This window comes from Mastigoproctus giganteus, chromosome 6 (assembly GCF_048544385.1).
Source record: "Mastigoproctus giganteus isolate SK-2022 chromosome 6, ASM4854438v1, whole genome shotgun sequence".
Lineage (NCBI taxonomy): Eukaryota > Metazoa > Arthropoda > Arachnida > Uropygi > Thelyphonidae > Mastigoproctus > Mastigoproctus giganteus.
This window is the reverse complement of record NC_143580.1, coordinates 174,896,858-174,915,753: the sequence shown is the minus strand read 5'-3', so window position 1 is coordinate 174,915,753 and position 18,896 is coordinate 174,896,858. Positions and strand designations below refer to the sequence as shown.

General features: G+C 38.5%; 1 protein-coding gene across 4 annotated transcripts in view; it reads left to right on the top strand.

The window, feature by feature from the left end:
* LOC150084764 (ATP synthase subunit s, mitochondrial) overlaps window positions 1-18,896 on the top strand; it is a 104,571-nt gene that overhangs the window by 8,811 nt on the left and 76,864 nt on the right. For all 4 annotated transcript variants that reach the window (XM_090375521.1, XM_090375518.1, XM_090375517.1 and 1 more), the window contains exon 2: window positions 14,691-14,773. In XM_090375521.1, coding sequence (XP_090231647.1) covers window positions 14,715-14,773 — 59 coding nt within the window. In that variant the 5' untranslated portion in view covers window positions 14,691-14,714. The remainder of the gene's footprint in view (window positions 1-14,690; window positions 14,774-18,896) is intronic.

The following is an 18,896-nucleotide window of genomic DNA, read 5'->3' as shown; positions in this document are numbered from 1 at the left end:
ATGAAGTGATGATTTTCTCTTGTTCCAGCAATAGCATGGGCTATCTATGAATATTTCCTCTTGAAATGGCCTTACTTACTCAATTCCCCTTTAGAAACAAAACAGAATTATTCCAGTCACATGCTTGTCACAAAATTCAAATATGTAAGAGATAAGGAGGTGATTATTCCCTTGTATAAGGCAGTGGTCAGGCCACACCTTGAGTACTGTATACAGGTCTGGAGGCCTCATTTCAAGAAGGATGTAGAGATGCTGGAACGAGTACAGAGAATGGCAACAAGATTAGTGAATGGAACAAAAGGTTGTTCTTACAAAGAAAGGCTTAAGTTTGCAAATTACAGTGTCTGGAGACTAGGCACCGGCGAGGTGATCTGATTGAGGTGTATAAAGCCTTGAATGGTTTAAGCATGCTCAATGCTGATGGATTCTTCCTCTTGCTCAGAATAATCACCTGAGAGGTGCATAAATTCAAATTGAGGAAAGACAGATGTAGGATAGATGTGTGGAAATTTTGCCTTTAGCCAGCAGGTAGTTGGTTGGTGGAACAGACTTCCATCCTGTTGTGGAAGTTGATAGCCTAAATAAATTTAAGGCTCAGCTGGACAGGTATTTCGAACGAATGGAGGGGTGAAGTGGAAGTGTTTTTTTTTTTGGCTGATGCTGCATAAGCTTGCTTTCTTGCATCATATGCCTATACTAATGTTTCTTGGTGTCAGGATTTGGTTTTCAATTGGGCATGGAGACTTTCACGTGCTGCCAATCATTTTATTGTTCCACCAGTTTCATCACATGGTGACTTGCCATGGGCTAGTGCCAAAGAAATTCCATTCAGCACTGATATCAAAATCCTGATGATGACACAAGTTAATAAAATTCTTGAAATTCTTGCATTGAGCTGCAGAATCATCACTGGAATATCTAGAATTCTAGAATATTCCAGAATTGTAGATATTCCAGAATTCTAGAATGTTCTATAATTCTTGGGTATTCTTCCAGATATTCCAGAATTCTAGAATGTTCTATAATTTCTTGGGTATTCTTCTAGAATATTCCAGAATTCTAGAATGTACTCTATTTCTAGATTATTCTAAACATTAGGCAGGATTAAGGAAGTGTTCTGCTACAAAAAAGATCTCACAAAATAACAATACAGCACATAAAACTACTTGAAAACCACTTAATTTTAAGGCCTTAAGTGCAAAGACACAAAACAGATAAACCATGATCCTTGTAGCTGAAACTCTGTCTTTCCAGTGTTGGTAAAAACGAAAGAATTTAAGGTGTCCCACATTAAGAAGATATTTGCCTCTTAATATAGGTAAAATTTGACTTCAAATTTTGAGTCAATCTTTGAAGGAAAATATCTCAGTCAGAAAACAAGTATAAGAGCTGATATTTAGTTAGGCTGAATTTATGCAGTTGGCAAGTGTAATGTCCAAAGAATAAGGTACCAAAGGTTTTTATTTCAAAAGTATGACTTTCAAACGTCTTGCTTAAATTTGTTGCAACAAATTTTTGGTGCCAGTTTTAGACTGCATTGTAAAAAATTTGAATGTTTATGAGCCTGGACGCCAAAAGTTTTGCATTCTCTGCCAAAATTTAACTAGGTATACCAAGTTTCAGAGCACTACCTCTCAATGTTGTGCAAAAGTAACACGTAAAACTTTGAAAATTTTTTGTGATTTATTCTGCCTTAACACAAGTGACCTCCACAAAAAAAGGTGTTGGTCCTCAAGCATACTATATTTTGAACTGAAATTTTGCACAGCTGCATTTGAAACCTGTTTAAACGTCCACACTAAGTTTCAACAAAATTGAAGATGTCGCGCAGGGACTCCTAGGCCACTTGACATGGAATGACCCGTTTCCCAGTGCAAATGTCACACCAAACTGACTCGATACTGCACTGTCCAGCCATGCTGACTGGCTGTACTTCCTTGGATTTTGTTTTTTAACTAATAGCATAGCCCCTCCTCCCTTCCTGTATACATTGTACTCCCCAAATTCCAGCTCTGCATTCCTTATATCTGTGTGACACCACGTCTTTGATATTCCAACGATATCTGCCTTTGATGTTTTGACCAACACCTCAAATTCATCAATTTTATGTACCAAACTCCTAGCATTGGTGTACATGCAAGTATACATGCACCTGTTCCCACTCTTAGCCACCCTAACACATTCCATGTATTTACTTGTTCCGCAACGACACCCAGCAGTCTCTGGAATCCCCTGCACCTTCCAGGCTGCTGCTCATTCCAACAGAAGCAGTTCAAGGATCACTTTCACCTCTGCCAGTGGCTACTTCACTATTACAATCAGTAAACCAGGAGATGGGGTTGTGGTGATTGCCACTTTCCAACTTAATACTACCAACCCCACTAGTTGTAAGCCAGCCATACAATGGTACAAGGCAGATAAACCCATAATGTGTAAAATTATGAATATGTAGTATCTATTAGTCCATGTATCCCCCCAAAGTAGCAGTTTTCCGATGCACCTAACGCTGCCTCGATAGCAACAGCAAATATTCTTGCATCCTTTCTATTTAAGTGTATCCCGACCCTGTAGAAGCAGTCCCTCCTGTTAACAAGCACAGACCAGGCTGAGAAAAATTCTACTCCTTTAGCCTTGCACAATCTCTCCAGCGCCGAATTGATCGACAAGGCTCTCATCATATACTGCCTCCTATCGTGTCTGGGCAGAATTGCAGACACTTTCAAATCTAACCCTAATTCACGGCTTTTTTTCAACATTGACCTGTACTTGTTAAGTAATTCTGCCAGTCTTCTACTCTTAATATCTTCAGTGCCAACTATGCAACAATACATCTTTTGTGCCCTTAAAAGATGATATCTGCTCTACAATGTCATCAACCTTTGCCCCTTGCAGGCATACCCTGGTCCTGTTCCACCTATCCTTTTTGCACAATATGTTCCCTGTTTCCCTGACAATAAAGTCACCAGCAACAACTAGTTACTGCGGGACCAGCACATTCTGCCTTGATGGTTGTCACTGTGTTGCCTGATGATCAATTGCAAGCTCTGGTATTGATTGTTGGCAGTTGACAGCTTGATGAGCCTACAAATTTAAATCATTCGAGGGCATCCATCCTGCTATTCAAGTTCTCATAAAGGCCTATAACAATGCTGAGTTGATGCCTGATTTCCCCACACTCCTTACATCACACCACACACAAAGACATTCCCCTTGGCAATATCATGTCCTGTTTCTGATTTATCCATAAACATTAAACAAGCAGTACATTTCAAACGGCTGTGATTCAGGGGACAACCACTCCCCCCCCTCAGTTTTCCCCTAAGCCACAGCACTCCCATTAGCTTGAGCCTTTTGCTTTGCTGCTGTCTTCAGTATTGACATAATGAAAGAAGGTGCCTTTAGTTTGACACCATCAAATGCTGCCAGAATTGTAAATGGAAGAGATTAGGTTATGGGCTGTATTAAAGACACTGTTTACTTTATATTTGGATTGGATGACTTCCCGTTACTTGTTAGGAATGGCTGTGCAGAGATAAACTTGGACAGTGAAAACTTGTATATTATTATTTTTATTATTATTAGCCATATGGTGCAAAGAAGCCTGAGGCTTTATGCTGCACTAGCCAAAAAAAAAAAAAAAAAAATTCTGTGTTACTCAGAGAGAGAGAGAGAGAAGCAGAAGGGAATCACCAAGAAAAAGAAGAATGATGATATCCAGCTCAGGACCCTAGGTGTGCCAAGCCCGTACTCACCAGATGTGAGCTCCCTGTGGTAAAATATGATGTCTGAGGATGTTCAGTTAAGTTCATAAAGTTTTGAGTGTGTATTTGCTGCTAAATATAACTTCACTATTACAATCAGTAGACCAGGAGATGGGGTTGTGGTGATTGTCACTTTCCAACTTAATACTGCCAACACCACTAGTTGTAAGCCAGCCAAATACTGACACAGTGCAGATAAACCCATAATGTATAAAATTATGAATATGTAGTATTAGCCTCTTATGCCAGTTTATACCAATTATTTCTGTGGAAAAAGTTTCAATTTAAGTTATCTTTTCTAAGAACATGTTCATCTCCTAAATAAGAGCTACCTATATAACATATATATATATATATATATATTTTTTTTTTTTATATAACTTGGCAGTTGAAAGTGAAGAATAATGTTGAGAATTGGAAGACAGAACAAACTAAGTGGTAAAATTGTATAAATAATGAATGTGTGAGTGGGGAATAATACACATTTACAAAGAAGAATGAGACTGAAAAGCTGATAGTTTAAGGCAACAGGACTAAAGGTAAACTGGAGTTAAATTGCCACAAAAGTTTGGCCAGTATCAAATTACTTCATATAAAAAGATTACAGGATGTTTGGGCGCATATAAAGAAGTAAAATAGCACCATCTAGACAGGAATGCATTTTATTCACGTCACAGTTTGGATTTGTTAGGGACAGTCTTATATGAGCAATCTGATTGGATACTATGACACAGTAAAAGGATTGGATTGTCAAAAATAATTTTGACATTATATATTTAGATATCAGAAAAGCTTTTGATGCTATTCTACATAAATGACTGCTGTTCAAATGGGAGCAGGGGACATTAGGGGCAGGCTACTGCTATTTATAAAAAGGTGGTTGAGTGAGAGAAGACAGAGAATGGTTATCAATTAGCACTGCTCTTAACAAATGTTATTAGTGGAATTTCACAGGGATCAGTGCTGGGTCAATTGTTTTCAATATTTATTAATGATATTGATGAAGGCATATCAGGCTTAATGTCTAAGCTTGCAGATGATATGAAGTTTAGCAGGGTGGTTAATGACAGGAATCATGATATGCTACTGCAACAAGTTCTAGAAAAATTAGGCAGATGGGCTGAGAAGTATATGCCTCACAGAACTGGAATCCTCACACCAAAATTCTCATAAAATGACTGGAACATATTTAGAAATCCATAGGCAGATTCCTAGTGTACAAGTCTAGGTTGGAAATGGACACAAAATCTTATTATGGATGGTGCACTCACTTCGGGATGGTACCACTCTCTCAAAGAAGGGCTGTGGCTGACTGCAAATTCCTGATGTATCTCGTGGCTGGAATGCTGGATGCCCCCGAACTGCTCTACCTCATCAATTTTAGCTGCCTTCCAAGAGCCTTGAGAAGGCACAATCTGCTGGCACTAGAGCCATTCAGAACTGATAATCTTAAATTCCACTATTTCAATAGAATTGCAAGATTGCTAAATGAATCCAACATTGATATTCTAGCTGAAGATATCAATATCAAAAAAGAATTGCAAAGGTTTTACAATCAAGTAATTAGAAAATAAGAATAAATGATTAATTTAATAATAATAAAATAAAAAAATAAGTATATATTAACTATAAATATCTCATTAAACAAAGAAAATAAAAAATATAATGATAAGAAATAATACAAAAAAATGAATATCTGTAATAATATTAATACAAATCAATCAATGTAACTATCCAATGGTGAGCAAACAAGAAAATATAACAACAAAGGTGTTAGAAATATACAAATCTTTGTCATCCCAGCTTTGCTTAAATGCAAATCGGCTGTAACATATGATATTCCATTGTATATGGTGTATATTGACTTTGTATAAATAAGATCTTTATTGTAAGGTTCACTGGTACACGTAGCTCTACAATACCCTTCACGGCATCATGCCAGGGGTTAAATAATATTCTTGTTTATACTCCGGCACAATCACCACTAACCTGGTGATTGTGCCGGAAAATGAATAAAGCCTATAGGCTTTATTCATTTTCTGCTACACAGTGTAGTACCACACGGTTTATAACATTAATCTGGGATTACTGCTATCCACAAGAAGTACCTTGCATTTGTCAATATAAAACTTCACCTGCCAAATGTTTTTAGATCTGGTTGAAAGCTTACCCTAATTACGGTCATTAACCACCTGCCAAAATTAACCCCAGGGGCTCACATCTGGTGAGTGTGGACTTGGCACACCCAGGGTCCTGAGCTGGATATCATCATTCTTCTCTTTCTTGGTGATTCCCTTTTACTTCTCTCTCTCTCTCTCTCTCTCTCAGTACAGCATAAGCCTCAGCTTTCCTTGTACTGTATGTTTAATAATAATAATAATAATAACTTTTGTATCCTCAGCAAACTTAGACTTTAAGCCTGATAAAGTACCAATATCATTAATAAATATTGAAAACAACAATGGACACAGCACTAATCAAAGGGACTCCACAGATAACATCAGTCCACAAATAGAAGTATCCATTAAAAACCATTGTCTTCTCCCACTCAACAATCCTTTTATACAGAGCAATAACTTGCCCTTACGGCTCCAATTTGCACAGCAGTCTTTTATGTGCAATGGTATCAAAAGCTTTCCTGAAATCCAAGTATTCAATATCAAAATTATTTTTTGCATCCAGTTCCTTTGTTATAGCATCATAGTATCCGATCAAATTGGTCAGACAAGGTCTCCTGTCAACCCACGATGTGACTGAAGTATAACTACATGCCTGTCTAGATGGTTGTGCATTACTTCTTTGGCCAGTGATGCCACTATTTTCCTCAGAACAGAAGTTACCCTAACAGGTCTGTAATTACTCATGTTACTCTTTGAGCCTCCTTTGTGAATTGGGGATTCATTTGCACATCTCCAATCCATAGGGAATTCTTCTGAATCCAAAGATAATCTCATAATTATGGCTGAGGGTTTGTTTACCTGCTTTCTTTAATATAATTGGATTGTTCTCATCAACCCCAGGTGCTCTTTTTTTATGTTAATCTTCAACAATTTCTCCACCACTTTTCTCTCAGTTAAGAGGGCGCTGACTCTCTTTAAAAATTACAGCTGTGAATTACAGGCTCCAAAAAAGCGATAAGTATTTGCCTTTTTATTTACCTAATTGTTATTTTAAATTGTACTTTATACATAGTCTTATAGTTATAGTTACGCTGGTTATTTTTAATTTAGATAAAGAGTTTTTGTAGATTACTACTTAATATACGTAAAACCGTTATTTCGTTCGAATCTTGCAGCTATTGTTTTTGTATAGAGTAGTAGGGAATTCAAATTTTTAATTGTGGTAACTAGGTAGCTCTAACGTATAATTATATAGCATCACTGTATTTAGGATTCTATTAGATAGACAATTAATTAATTAATTGACAATTAATTAATTAAATTTATTGATCTTATTAATTTAAAATATCATGCCCCAGACTAGAGCAGCAAAGCAACGGGCACAAAGTGGCAGTAGTGCTGTGACTTGGGGGAGAACTGAGGGGGGGCGATTCTCCAACACAACACAGCCTAAAAAAATGTGCAACTTGTGCAATGTTTGCCGAGCTCTCTGGAACAGAACATGATCTAGCCAAGGAGGATGTTTTTGTGTGTGCCAGGTGCAGAGTGTGTCTAGAAATTAGGCATCAACTCAGCGTTCTACTGGGCATCTATGAGAGCTTGAGGTGTAGGGTAGATGCCCTCGAAGAAATTAATATGAGGGGGCCCGTCAAGCTCTCAGCTGCCAAACTCAATGCCAGAGTTGGGCAGCTGAGAGCTGCCTAACTCTGGCATTGAGTTTGGCAGTTCACTCCTGGGCATCAGGCAACACAGCGGCAATCTCCAAGGCAGAATGCTTGTCCCAAAGGAACTAGTTATTGTTGGAGACTCTATTGTCAGGGAGACAGGGAATATATTGTGTAAAAAGCATAGTGGCACAGGACCAGGGTATGTCTGCTAGGGGCAAAAGTTGATGACGTAAAGCATATATCATCTTTTAAGGGCACAAAAGGTTGATATTGTTGTAAACGTTGGCACCAATGACATTAAGAGTAGGAGATCTGTGGATTTACTTAACAAGTACAGGTCAGTATTACAAAAACGTCGTGAGTTAGGGCTAAATTTGAAAGTGTCTGTAGTTCTGCCCAGACATGATAGGAGGTAGTACGTGATGAGAGGCTTGTCAATCAATTCGGCCCTGGAGGAAATGTGCAAGGCTCAAGGAGTACAATTTTTTTCAGCGTGGTCTGTTCTTGTTAACAGGAGAGACTGCTTCTACAGGGATGGGATACACTTAAATAGAAAGGGTGCAAGAATATTTGCTGATTCTATCGAGGCAGTGTTAGGTGGGTTGGAAAACTGCTAGCTTAGCATTAATAGAGGCATATGATGCAAGAAAGCAACCTTATTCAGCATCAGCCAAAAAAAAAAAAAAAAAACACACCACTCCCATTTCACCCATCCGTTCGTTCGAAATACCTGTCCAGTTGAGCCTTAAATTTCTTTAGGCTATCAACTTCAACAACAAGTGACGGAAGTCGGTTCCACCAACCAACCACCCGCTGGCCAAAGGCAAATTTCCGCACATCTATCCGACATCCGTCCTTCCTCAATTTGAATTTATGCCCTCTGAGGTGATTATTTTGAGCAAGATGAAGAATCCCATTGGCTTTGAGCATGCTCAAACCATTCAAAGCCTTATACACCTCTATCAGATCACCTCGCCGGTGCCTAGTCTCCAGACTCTGTAATTTGCAAAACTTAAGCCTTTCTTCGTAAGAGCAACCCTTTGTTCCATTCACTAATCTTGTTGCCCTTCTCTGTACCCGTTCCAGCAGCTCTACATCCTTCTTGAAATGAGGCCTCCAGACCTGTATACAGTACTCAATATGTGGCCTAACCATTGCCTTATACAAGGGAATAATCACCTCCTTATCCCTGCTAGAAAAATTGCTGTATATCATTGACAAGACACCATGAGCTACTCTTGCAGCTCGTCTGCACTGCTCAGAGAACTTCATATCTGCCTGCACAATTACCCCCAGGTCCTTTTCATTCTCCACCACTGTCAGTGTAGTACCACAGAGTTGATATGTTGCTCTGGGGGTTACTGTTTCCCATATGTAGTACTTTACATTTGTCAATGTTAAACTTCATTTGCCACCTCTCAGCCCATCTGTTCAACCTTTCCAGATCCTGTTGCAGCAGCATAGCATCAGTAGTGTCCTTAACAACCCTGCCAACCTTTGTATCATCTGCAAACTTGGACATTAAGCTTGATATACCATCGTCAATATCATTCATAAACACCGAAAACAACAACGGACCCAACACTGAACCCTGAGGAACTCCACTAATAACATTAGTCCACGTTGAGCAGTGTCCATTGAACCATCAACTGCCACTCAACCATCCCCTTATCCATAGCAGCAATTTGCCTCCAATGCCACACTGCTCCAATTTGTGCAGCAGTCTTCCATGTGCAACAGTATCAAAAGCTTTTCTAAGATCCAAATATATAATATCAAAGTTATTCCCTGCATACAGTTCTTTTGTGACTACATCATAGTATCCAATCAAATTGGTCAGGCAAGACCTGCCCTTAACAAAACCATGCTGCGTCTGAGCTATAACTGAATTCTTGTCTAGATGATCCTGCAGTGCTTCTTTAACCAGTGCCTCCATTAATTTACCTGGAACAGAAGTTAAACTAACAGGTCTATAATTACTTGTGTCAGCCTTTGATCCTCCTTTGTGAATTGGGATTACATTTGCACATCTCCAGTCTATGGGTACCTCCCCTGAGTCCAAAGAAACTCTCATAAGCACCTGGGGTGGATAGATCCCATCCACCCCAGGTGCCTTTTTTATGTTTATCCTCAACAATCTCTCCTCCACTTTCCTCTCAGTTATTACAAAATCATACAGCTCACTGCCAATGTTTACTTTACCTACATCATTCTCCTTCCTGAATAACTCCTCATGTGTGAATGTAGATGCAAAATACTTTAGATTGTTAGCCACCTGAGCAGGATCCTCAACTGTTGGACCATCAATATCCAGTGGACCAATCTGATTCATCGCTTTTCTTCTTGAGTTTAAATAGGTAAAGAACTCTTTTCTGTTTTTCTTTGCATCCTTTACCAAGGAATTTTCGTAGTCTGCCTTTGCCTGCCTAATCTCCTTTGTGACTTGGTTACAGACCAACTTATATCTATCATAGGCTTCCATGTCACCCATTAATTTGTATCTATCCCATGCATCTTTCTTCTCTGCCACATGTCTCATTAGTTCATCTGACAACCATTTAGTTCTAAACCTTGAACAATATTTCTTAGTTGGTATGTAAAGCCTGGTAGCCTCCAAGATTAGCTTCCCATTTTGAGTTTGCTGTTGGTAACATCATCAGTTGGTCCCACTGTATAGAATTTAAATACTGTCTCAGACCATCATAGACGCTTTTACGAAAACAAAAACCCTTCCCTTTACCTCTGATGGTAGTTACCTCCTTGAGTAAATCCCACTTCAACACACTGTGATCACTGCAACCTAGTGGTTCATTTATCTGCAGATTCTTAATGCATGAAGAATCACTACTGATAATCAGATCAAGAGTATTGCTCCCTCTTGTTGCCTCGCGAACATGCTGATGTAGAAAACAATCATCCAATAAATCCACAAAAGCCTTGCTAGTGTGCGAGTGACCAATACACAAATTCGAGTCAATATCTGGGAAATTAAAATCCCCCATTATAAGACTCTCTGATTTACTGGCCCACTCTATTTCCCTGTACAATATCTTATTATACTCATCAGAGTCATTAGGCCTATAGCACACTCCTACTGTCAATTTTGATTTCCCTATGCTTATGTTACACCAAACTGACTCGACACTGCCCTGCCCTGTCCATCGATGTCGACTGGCTTCACTTCCTTGGACTTTATGTGTTTCTTAACTAATAGCATAACCCCTCCTCACCTCCTGCCCTGTCTATCCTTTTATACACATTGTATTCCCCAAATTCCAGTTCCGCATTCCTTATATTTGTGTGACACCACGTCTCTGATATCCCAACAATATCTGCCTTTGATGTTTTGAGCAATACCTCAAGCTTGGGGGGGGGGATTCACAGACAAAAAGGTTAAAAGTAGCCGGAGGCAGAGGTGAAGGTGATTCTTTCACAACTTCTATTAGAATAAGTAGTGACCTGGAACGAGGGGTGCTGGGGGTTTCAGGGACTGATGGCAGTCGTCGTGAAACAGGTGGGTATATGGGATGTGTCAGGGTAACTAGGAATATTTGCATGTATGCTTGCATGTATACGAATGCTAGAAGTATAGTAAATAAATTTGATGAATTTGAAGTGTTGGTCAAGACGTCAAAGGCGGATATTGTTGGGATATCAGAGACGTGGTGTCACACTGATATTAGGAATGCAGAATTGTAATTTGGGGAGTACAATGTGTACAGAAAGGATAGGAAGGGAGGAGGTGTCATGCTGTTAATTAAGAAAAACATAAAATCAAAAGAAGTGCATCTAGTTGATATAGATGAACAGTGCATTGTTGAGTCAGTTTGGTGTGACATAAGCATGCGAAAGCAAAAATAAGAGTAGGAGTGTGTTATAGGCCTAATGACTCGAATGAGTTCAATGAACAATTGCACAGAGAAATAGAGTGGGCTAGTAAATCAGAATGTCTTATAATGGGGGATTTTAACTTCCCAGATATTGACTGGAACTTGTGGGTTGGTCACCCACACACTAGTAATACTTTTGTGGATTTATTGGATGAGTGTTTTCTGCAGTCGCATGTTCGAGAGGCAACCAGACAGGGTAATACTCTTGATCTGGTTATCAGCAGTGATCATTTGTGTATTAAGAATTTGCAGATAAAGGAACCACTAGGTGGCAGTGGTTACAGTGTACTGATGTGGGATTTACTTAAAAGATATAATTACCATCAGCGGTAAAGGAAAGGGTTTTTGCTTCCGTGAAGGTGAGTACAGTGGTCTCAGACATTTTTTAAATTCTGTACAGTGGGATCAACTGACGATGTTACCAACAGTAAATTCTAAGTGGTAAGCATTCAAGAAATTAATCGTGGAACCTACTAAAAGTTTCATACCTATAAAGCAATATTGTTCAAGGTTTAGGCCTAAATGGTTATCAAATGAACTAATGAGACTTGTGACAGAGACGAAAAAAAACGCATGGGATGCATATAAATTATCAAGCGACTCAGAAGCCTATGGCAGATATAAGCTAGTCTGTAATCAAGTCACAAAGGAGGTTAGGCAGGTGAAGGCAGAGTACGAAAAATTTTTGGGAAAGGATGCTAAGAAAAACAGCAAGGGTTTCTTTACTTATATAAACTCTAAAAGGAAGGGGATGAGTCTGATTGGTCCACTTGATATCGATGGTTTGACTGTTGATGATCCTGCTCAGATAGCAAACAGACTGAATGAGTATTTTTCATATACATTCACACATGAGGAGTTATTAAGGTTTGAAAATGGAAGAAGGTTATCAAATTGTAGCAGGGTGCTTAATGATTTTGTAAAAACTGAGAGCAAAGTGGAGGAGAAATTGTTGAAGTTAAACATAAGAAAGGCACCTGGGGTGGATGGGATCTATCCAGTTATATTAAAGGAGGTGGCAAAGCATCTAAGCACACCCTTAGCCATAATTATGAGAGAATCCTTGGACTAAGATGAGGTCCACACGGACTGGAGATGTGCAAATGTATCCCAAATTCACAAAGGGGGATCGAAGGGTGACATAAGTAATTACAGACCATTTAGTGTAACTTCTGTTCCGGGTAAAATAATAGAGTCACTGGTTAAAGATGCATTGCAGGATCATCTAGACAAGACTGCAGCAATAATTCAGACACAGCATGGGTTTGTTAGGGGAAAGTCTTGTCTGACAAATTTGATAGTATTATGATGTGGTTACAAAGGAACTGGATGCAAAAAATAATTTTGATATCATATATTTGGATTTCAGGAAAGCTTTTGACACTGTTGCACATGGAAGACTATTGTACAAATTGGAGTAGAATGGTATTAAGGGTAAGTTGCTACAATGGATAAAAGGATGGTTGAGTGGGAGAAGACAGAGGATGGTAATCAATGGGTGCTGCTCTTTGTGGACTAATGTTATTAGTGGAGTCCCACAGGGTTCAGTGTTTGGTCCATTGTTGTTTTGTATATTTATCAATGATATTGATGAAGGTATATCAGGCTTAGTGTCGAAGTTTGCAGATGATACAAAGGTTGGCAGGGTTGTTAATGACAATAATGGTAGTATGCTACTGCTGTTGTTATTTTTATGTTATTTGGTTTTTAGGAGCATTAGCAACTAAGGCCATATTGCTCCAGGATATGCAGTGATCATTCCCTGACCTTTCCGCATCCTCCGTATTTGGTGGTCACGGCCTCGAACCCTGGTCTAATCAAGAAGCGTGTGCTACGCACTGCTGCTCCTGCCCACCTGGCTACGGAGGCGCCTCGAGCTACTGCAACAGGATCTAGAAAATTTCGGCAGATGGGCTAAGAAGTGGCAACTGAAGTTTATCCTTGACAAATGCAAAGTACTGCGTATGGGTAGAAGTAACCTCAGAGAAACGTACCAACTGTGTGGTACTACACTTAAGGTGATAGAAAATGAAAAATACCTGGGAGTAATTGTGCAGTCAGATATGAAGTTTTCTGAACAATGCAGATAGGCTGCCACAGAAGGTCATGGGGTTTTGTCAATGATATATAGGAATTTTGCTAGCAGGGAAAAGGAGGTGATTGTCCGTCTATATAAGGCAATGGTCAGGCCACACCTTGAGTACTGTGTACAGGTCTGGAGGCCTCGTTTTAGGAAGGAATTAGATTTGCTTGAGTGTGTACAGGGAAGGGCAACAAGATTGGTGAGGGGAATGAAGGGATCCTCTTACCAAGAGAGGCTTAAGTTCTGCAAATTTCAGTGGCTGAAGAGTAGGCACCTGCGTGGTGATCTGATTGACGTGTATAAGGCCTTGAATTGGTTCAGCATGCTGAATTCTGATGGGATCCTTTCACTTGTTCAGATTATGAACCTAAGGGGGCATATATTCAAATTAAGAAAAGACAGATGTAGAATAGATATGTGGAAATTTGCCTTTAGCCAGTGGGTGGTTAATTGCTGAAACAAACTTACATCTGTTGTTGTGGAAGTTGATAGGTTAAATAAATTTAAGGAGGAACTGGACAAGCATTTGGAGGGAATGGTGTGATTTGTTTTTTGCCTGATGCTGCATAAGCTCATACACTTGCCACTACTACTACTTTGGGATTACTGTACCCACATGCAGTACTGTTGCAATAGTGTACTGTCATTAGTGTCATTAACAACCCTGCCAACATTCGTATCATCTGCAAACTTAGATATTAAGCGTGATATACCTTCATTAATAAATACAGAAAACAGTGGATCCAACTCTGAACCCTGGGGAACTCCACTAATAACATTATTCCACAAAGAGCCGTGTCCATTGATTACCACCCTTTGTCTTCTCCCATTCAACCATCCCTTAATCCATAGCAGCAATTTGCCCCCAATGCCATACTGCTCCAATTTGAACAGCAGTCTTCCATGTGGAACAGTATGAAAAGCTACCATTACTACTAATTTGCCACTGTTACTACTAATATCAGTTCCATAATTTTTTGAATTCTATAATATTTACATTAAATTTCAGAAGAATTAATTCTATTTGAACAACCATCATTATTTATGAACCATGATTGCTATTTTTTCAATTGCATTTTAGTGATTTTTATATTCAGTAGCTACTGATGCATTGAATAAGCTACTTAAATGTTTTATGAAATTCATAGGTTTTTTTTTTATTTAAATAGGTTACCTGTAATTTACTGAAATTGATGAATGTATATTCTAGTAGAAGGTCATTATGGGGATGGCTGAACACAATGTTTAATAGGTAATCATAGAATTCATTTTACATTATAAAATTTCTTAAGATATTTTAAGCTGTGTAATTCAAAACCAAAAATAAGTCTTTTATTTAAAAGAGGAAAATTAAAAAACCTAGGATTTTCCAAATAAGAAAACTTTACTGAAATTAGTAAATTATTAATAAACTCAATGGCGTGCCCACATATAGTCTTGTGTGAAAAATTTGCTTTATGAAGTAACCTGTTTTCCTGTTTATTATTATTATTAGCCATATGGTGCAAGGAAGCCTGAGGCTTATGCTGCACCAGCCAAAAAAAAAAAATTTCTGAGTTACACCCTGAGAGAGAGAGAGAGAGAGAGAGAGAGAGAGAGAGAGAGAGAGAGAGAGAGAGAGAGAGAGAGAGCGCGCCAAAAGTAGAAGGGAATCACCAAGAAAGAGAAGAATGATGATATCCAGCTCAGGACTCTGGGTGTACCAAGCCCATACTCACCAGACATTGACCCCCTGGGGTTGTTTGCAATATTCCATTTTATTTAGCAGTTCAGTAGTGTTGGTTCCATATTTACTAGCCCATATCAGTACAATTTTGTAACAGCCTTATAAAAAAGCAAAAATTAACATATATTCATAAATTTTATAGTGCAGTTAACTGTATTTTTTTCTGTGATTAATAGAAGTGAACAGTAACTAATTATGTTATTGCCAGTTAATTTCAAATTAACTAATAATAAATTAAAATAATTGTTTTCACATCACTGCACATACCTCACAATGTAATATTCATTGAACATATTCATTATTAATAAAAATTGAAATGCTGCCCGTATTTCATGGATCTTCTGTGATTTAATAAAATAAACAAATAACAGCATGTATCTTGGCTTGTGGTATGCATTCAACAGTTTTTTAATCTACTTTACTTATTTCCTCCTCTATTTTAATAACAATTGAAAGGTTACACATTTTATGTTTCTGTTGGGATTAATATAATAAGCAAATTGTGATAATTCATGACTTGTATATTTAATAAACTGGTAACAGAAAAATGAGCTTGTCATCAAAAGAAAACATTTCATATTGTCGATCCCATGCCAAAACACAAATCTGTCAAAAAGATAGCTTTCAGAAAAATGCATTTAAAGACGCTTTGACATTGGAAAAATCAAGTTTTTAAGTTTTTTAACTAAATGTTGTTTTATAAGTACTTTCTAAAGATGCTGTTTTTAATCTATATTGGTAATTTAAAATTGCCATTATGTAGGAGCTTAAAAAGTACTTTCGCAGTTTTGGCGTTGTGAAGTTTGAAATTTTGTCAGATTCATAAAGAATTGAAAAGGTGAAAAAAAAATTTTGAACATTTTTGTTGGTCAGAAATGAATACTTTATTAATAAAACGAGATTAGAGTAACATATAAAAAAAAAAAAAAAAGATAAACTACAGCCATTATCAAACCATTGCAGGGTGGAAGCCTCCTCAGCAATTCATGCTGAGGGAATGGACCATAATCTGCCATTCTGGTCCACTGCGAGTTGGCAGATCGACCATATTTAGCAATCAGGGGCTTGAACCCTGGTCTACTCAAAGAGCGTGTGCTACTGCACTCCCGCTCCTGATCACTCGGCTAAATTTTCAATATCTTCTTCATATTCATATTCTTCACTTCTGGTGCCGGTAAATTATCCCCTAATTCTACTGATGCTTTTAAATTTAAATAGAATTTGTGATACTCCTTCAATAATGTCAAATCTTGGCACATTTTCATTAAATCTTTAAGCTTTGTTTGAGATATATTAAGTTCCTCATTATAAATTTTGGGAAGGTTATGTTGCTCATTGCTGAGTCTTCCTTTAGGTCTTTTTTTGGTTTACTGATATAAATTCATCTGTGTAGTTTGCTTTGTAACACATTGTGACAAGCCCGTCCTGTCCTTTTTGGAATTCAAGGCAGCAGACTTTTCTCCAAGGAACAGTGCATTGTTTGGCAAGAAAAGTAAAATCGTAAAAGTCATTGTATTGCATGATATTTACACAGAATGTGTAGGTTTTAATATTGTGTCTCCAATTATTTTGACCCATCTCTCAAGGACATAGATGGGTACATACATGGCTTTTCTCTCAACTTTAGAGTGCATTGAGTCACACTATTTCTAAATGACCTAGCTCAAAAAAAATGTGTCTAACAGTTTTTAAACTGGTGATAATTTTTAACAAGTACACACACAGCAAAGCCATAAGTGTATTCGTGTGACCCCCACAAGAATCAGACATCATTCTAACCAACATAATTTGTTTATTATTAGTTTTGTCCCTAATGTATTCAAGCAAATATGTTGCAATTTAATTAGTGCCTCTCCTTCCTTGGGTTTCATCCCATAAGTAACAGTGACTCCCATGGAAATGCAAATTAGCATTAGCATCAGTAGAGGCATTTGATGCAAGAAAGCAAGCTTATGCAGCATCAGCCAAAAAAAAAAAAAAAAAATCACTTCCACTTCACCCTTCTGTTCGTTCAAAATACTTGTCCAGCTGAGCCTTAAACTTATTTAGGCTATCAACTTCCACGACAAGGGATGGAAGTCTGTTCCACCAACCAACCACCCGCTGGCTAAAGGCAAATTTCCGCATGTCTGTCCTACATCTGTCTTTCCTCAATTTGAATTTATGCCCTCTCAGGTGATTATTCTGAGCAAGAGGAAGAATCCCATCAGCATTGAGCATGCTCAAACCATTCAAGGCTTTATACACCTCTATCAGATCACCTTGCTGGTGCCTAGTCTCCAGACACTGTAGTTTGCAAAACTTAAGCCTTTCTTCGTAAGAGCACCCCTTTGTTCCATTCACTAATCTTGTTGCCCTTCTCTGTACTCGTTCCAGCAGCTCTACATCCTTCTTGAAATGAGGCCTCCAGACCTGTATACAGTACTCTAGGTGTGGCCTGACCATTGCTTTATACAAGGGAATAATCACCTCCATATCCCTGCTAGAAAAATTCGTATATATCATTGACAATACACCATGAGCTACTCTTGCAGCCCATCTGCACTGCTCAGAGAACTTCATATCTGCCTGCACAACCACCCCCAGGTCCCTTTCATTCTCTACCACTGTCAGTGTAGTACCACAGAGTTGATACGTTGCTCTGGGGGTTGCTGTTTCCCATGTGTAGTACATTACATTTGTCAATGTTAAACTTCATTTGCCACCTCTCAGCCCATGTGCTCAACCTTTCCAGATCCTGTTGCAGCAGCATAGTCTCAGTAGTGTCCTTGACAACCCTGTCTACCTTTGTATCGTCTGCAAACTTCGACATTAAGCTTGATATACCATCATCAATATCATTTATAAATACAGAAAACAATAATGGACCCAACACTGAGCCCTGAGGGACTCCACTAATAACATTAGTCCACGACAAGCAGTGTCCATTGATTACCACTCTCTGTCTTCTCCCCCTCAGCCACCCCTTTATCCACAGCAGCAATTTGCCTCCAATGCCACTGCTCCAATTTGTGCAGCAGTCTTCCATGTGCAACAGTATCAAAAGCCTTTCTAAGATCCAAGTATATAATATCAAAGTTATTCCCTGCATCCAGTTCCTTTGTGACTGCATCATTGTATCCAATCAAATTGGTCAGGCAAGACTTTCCCCGTAACAAAACCATGCTGTGTCCGAGCTATAACTGAAGTCTTGTCTAAATGATCCTGCAGTGCTTCTTTAACTAGTGCCCCCATTAATTTTCCTGGAACAGAAGTTAAACTCACAGGTCTGTAATTACTTGTGTCAGCCTTTGATCCTCCTTTGTGAATTGGGGTCACATTTGCACATCTCCATTCTGTGGGTACCTCACCTGAGTCCAAGGAAGCTCTCATAATTATGGCTAAGGGTTTGCTTACTTCCTCTGCTGCCTCCTTTAATATAACTGAATAGATCCCATCCACCCCGGGTGCCTTTCTTGTGTTTATCTTCAACAATTTCTCCTCCACTTTACTCTCAGTTATTACAAGATTCTCTAGCTTACTGCTAGAGTTGAATACACCTCTGGCTTTCACCTCGCTAAATAACTCCTCATGTGTGAATGTCGATGCAAAATATTCATTTAGTTTGTTAGCTACCTGAGCAGGATCATCAGCAGTTGACCCATCGATA